Here is a 1886-nt window from a genome sequence, read left to right as displayed (position 1 = left end):
ATATATATATACTTCACTGCAGAGGTAGTTTTAAAGTAGAAAATCTCACACCGTGCAAAGGCAAAACAATAGCAATCTTGCACAATTTTGCAAGGTGCAAAACGTCCTACCCTAAGTAGTTTATGTACATTTCTGCTGTCACAGAGTAATTCCAGCACAAATTTAAGTAGGTATGACGGTCTGCCACCTAACTTTGCCCATCACATTATCACTAAATCTTAGCTGTTAAAATATGCTTCTAGCTGAGATTAACAAAGGTAGGACGATTTGCCACTAAATTTTAGCTGTTAGTATGCTTGTAGGTCACACTCACAAAGGTAGGATGGTTTGGCACTTAATTTTACCCGTCAGAGTATTTTTCTGGCTAATATTCACAAAAGTAGGACGGTTCGCTACTTCATTTCGTGTTGGGCGCATGCGCAGAAACAACGGGTAGGATGGTTTGTCAAGTAGGATGGATTCCCAGAACACCTCTCGTGCTTCCGCCATGACTTCATTTGTGGGTGTGGTCTACTATTTTTCTTTGCTTTCGCTTTACGTTGGATTAGACAGAGTGCGTTGCGCAGTTTTTGTAAAAGGACAGAATCAGGAATTACTTATATGGTAATATAAGTAATTACCATATTACCAGCGGATCCTCGCTGGTTTCGTTTTACGTTGGGGAGTATTTGGTAAATCCCCTTCCTCGCGTTTTTAGGCGGTGCGTCATTATATAGTTTTCCTTCTTCTGATTTGCTACGTGTTTGTTGCAGGACTCTTTTCGGTAAGGTCTCTCTATAATTTAATAACTATCCATTAGCAATGACTTATTATATTTTCACGACTTTTTGTGGATCTCAACATTGTGATTATTGTGACCCACAGGCTTTGACTATAATTCTTTATTAAGGGCTCATCTCCTCTTAAAGTTTTACCAAAGTCCACATGGCTGTTCCGGATCAATTTCAGCTACTTGCTATAAATGAAATCGCGGAAGCTCTCAGCAGCAATGAACGCAGTAGGCTCTTCTATTTATGTGAAAGCTTGGACACGGACCACAGTGTGGCTTGTATGAAGGAGATGCTCAGATCAAAAGTGACGCAGCATCAAAACGCTCACCTGTTTCTGGCAGAGCTCATGTGGCGTTTGGGGCGTTTGGATATCCTAAGGAAGGTGTGCAAAGTCAACAGGGATGACTTGGAGAGGACCAGACAAATGGTCCCACGTTTCAGGTAAGACATCCTTTAAGATGAGCTGATGAATTGTAAAGATTTGAAGAATCGAAGTTAACAGTGTTTGTTCCACTTACTGCAGAGTATTGATGACAGAACTAAGTGAGGAGCTGGACACTGAAGATTTGGACAGTATTAAATTCCTGTTAAGCTGCAAATTATCTCGTGAAAAGCTTGAGAAGACAAAGGTAAAAACAACAACAAAAACCCCAAATGAATGAGACATGATTTTGTTTTCACTCATTTTCAAATTTATGTGGGTGGGGATTTATTACTAACAGCATTAACATGGTAATTTTAATGTAATTTAAATTATTATTAACATGGTGCAGTCAACGATGGGACACCCCCCCCCCCCAAAAAAAGGCACCCGACCGGCCAGGACAGCGGCGACGGAAATCCGAGATCAGGGAAGGATCCAAGATGAAGCGGGACAGCACCCAGGAGCGCTCATCAGGACCGTAGCCAGCCCAGTCCACCAAATACTGGACCCCCTGACCCCGGGGACGGGAGTCCAAGATCCGCCGGACATCGTAGACAGGACCCCATCGACGAACCTGGGCGGGGGCGGGGCCCGGGAGGGGGGCGCCAGCGAGGAAGTGACGCGCCGTTTAAGCTGCGAGACGTGGAAAACCGGATGGACCTTCATGGCGGGCGGAAGCCGGAGACGGTAAG

At 44.2% G+C, this 1886-nt stretch overlaps 1 protein-coding gene across 5 annotated transcripts in view; it reads left to right on the top strand.

The window, feature by feature from the left end:
* The window catches only part of LOC102197058 (CASP8 and FADD-like apoptosis regulator), a 9033-nt gene that overhangs the window by 2791 nt on the left and 4356 nt on the right, over window positions 1-1886 (top strand). For 2 of the 5 annotated variants that reach the window (XM_005723328.2, XM_005723327.2), the window contains exons 1-3: window positions 490-763; window positions 865-1211; window positions 1294-1399. In XM_005723328.2, coding sequence (XP_005723385.1) covers window positions 925-1211; window positions 1294-1399 — 393 coding nt within the window. In that variant the 5' untranslated portion in view covers window positions 490-763; window positions 865-924. Of the gene's footprint in view, window positions 1-489; window positions 764-864; window positions 1212-1293; window positions 1400-1886 lie in introns of those variants that run through there. The other 3 variants (XM_005723330.2, XM_013908347.1, XM_005723329.1) reach the window with 2 other exon arrangements.

This window comes from Pundamilia nyererei, unplaced genomic scaffold (assembly GCF_000239375.1).
Source record: "Pundamilia nyererei isolate P.nyererei 1_Seehausen unplaced genomic scaffold, PunNye1.0 scaffold00009, whole genome shotgun sequence".
Lineage (NCBI taxonomy): Eukaryota > Metazoa > Chordata > Actinopteri > Cichliformes > Cichlidae > Pundamilia > Pundamilia nyererei.
This window is presented reverse-complemented; position numbering and strand designations above follow the sequence as displayed.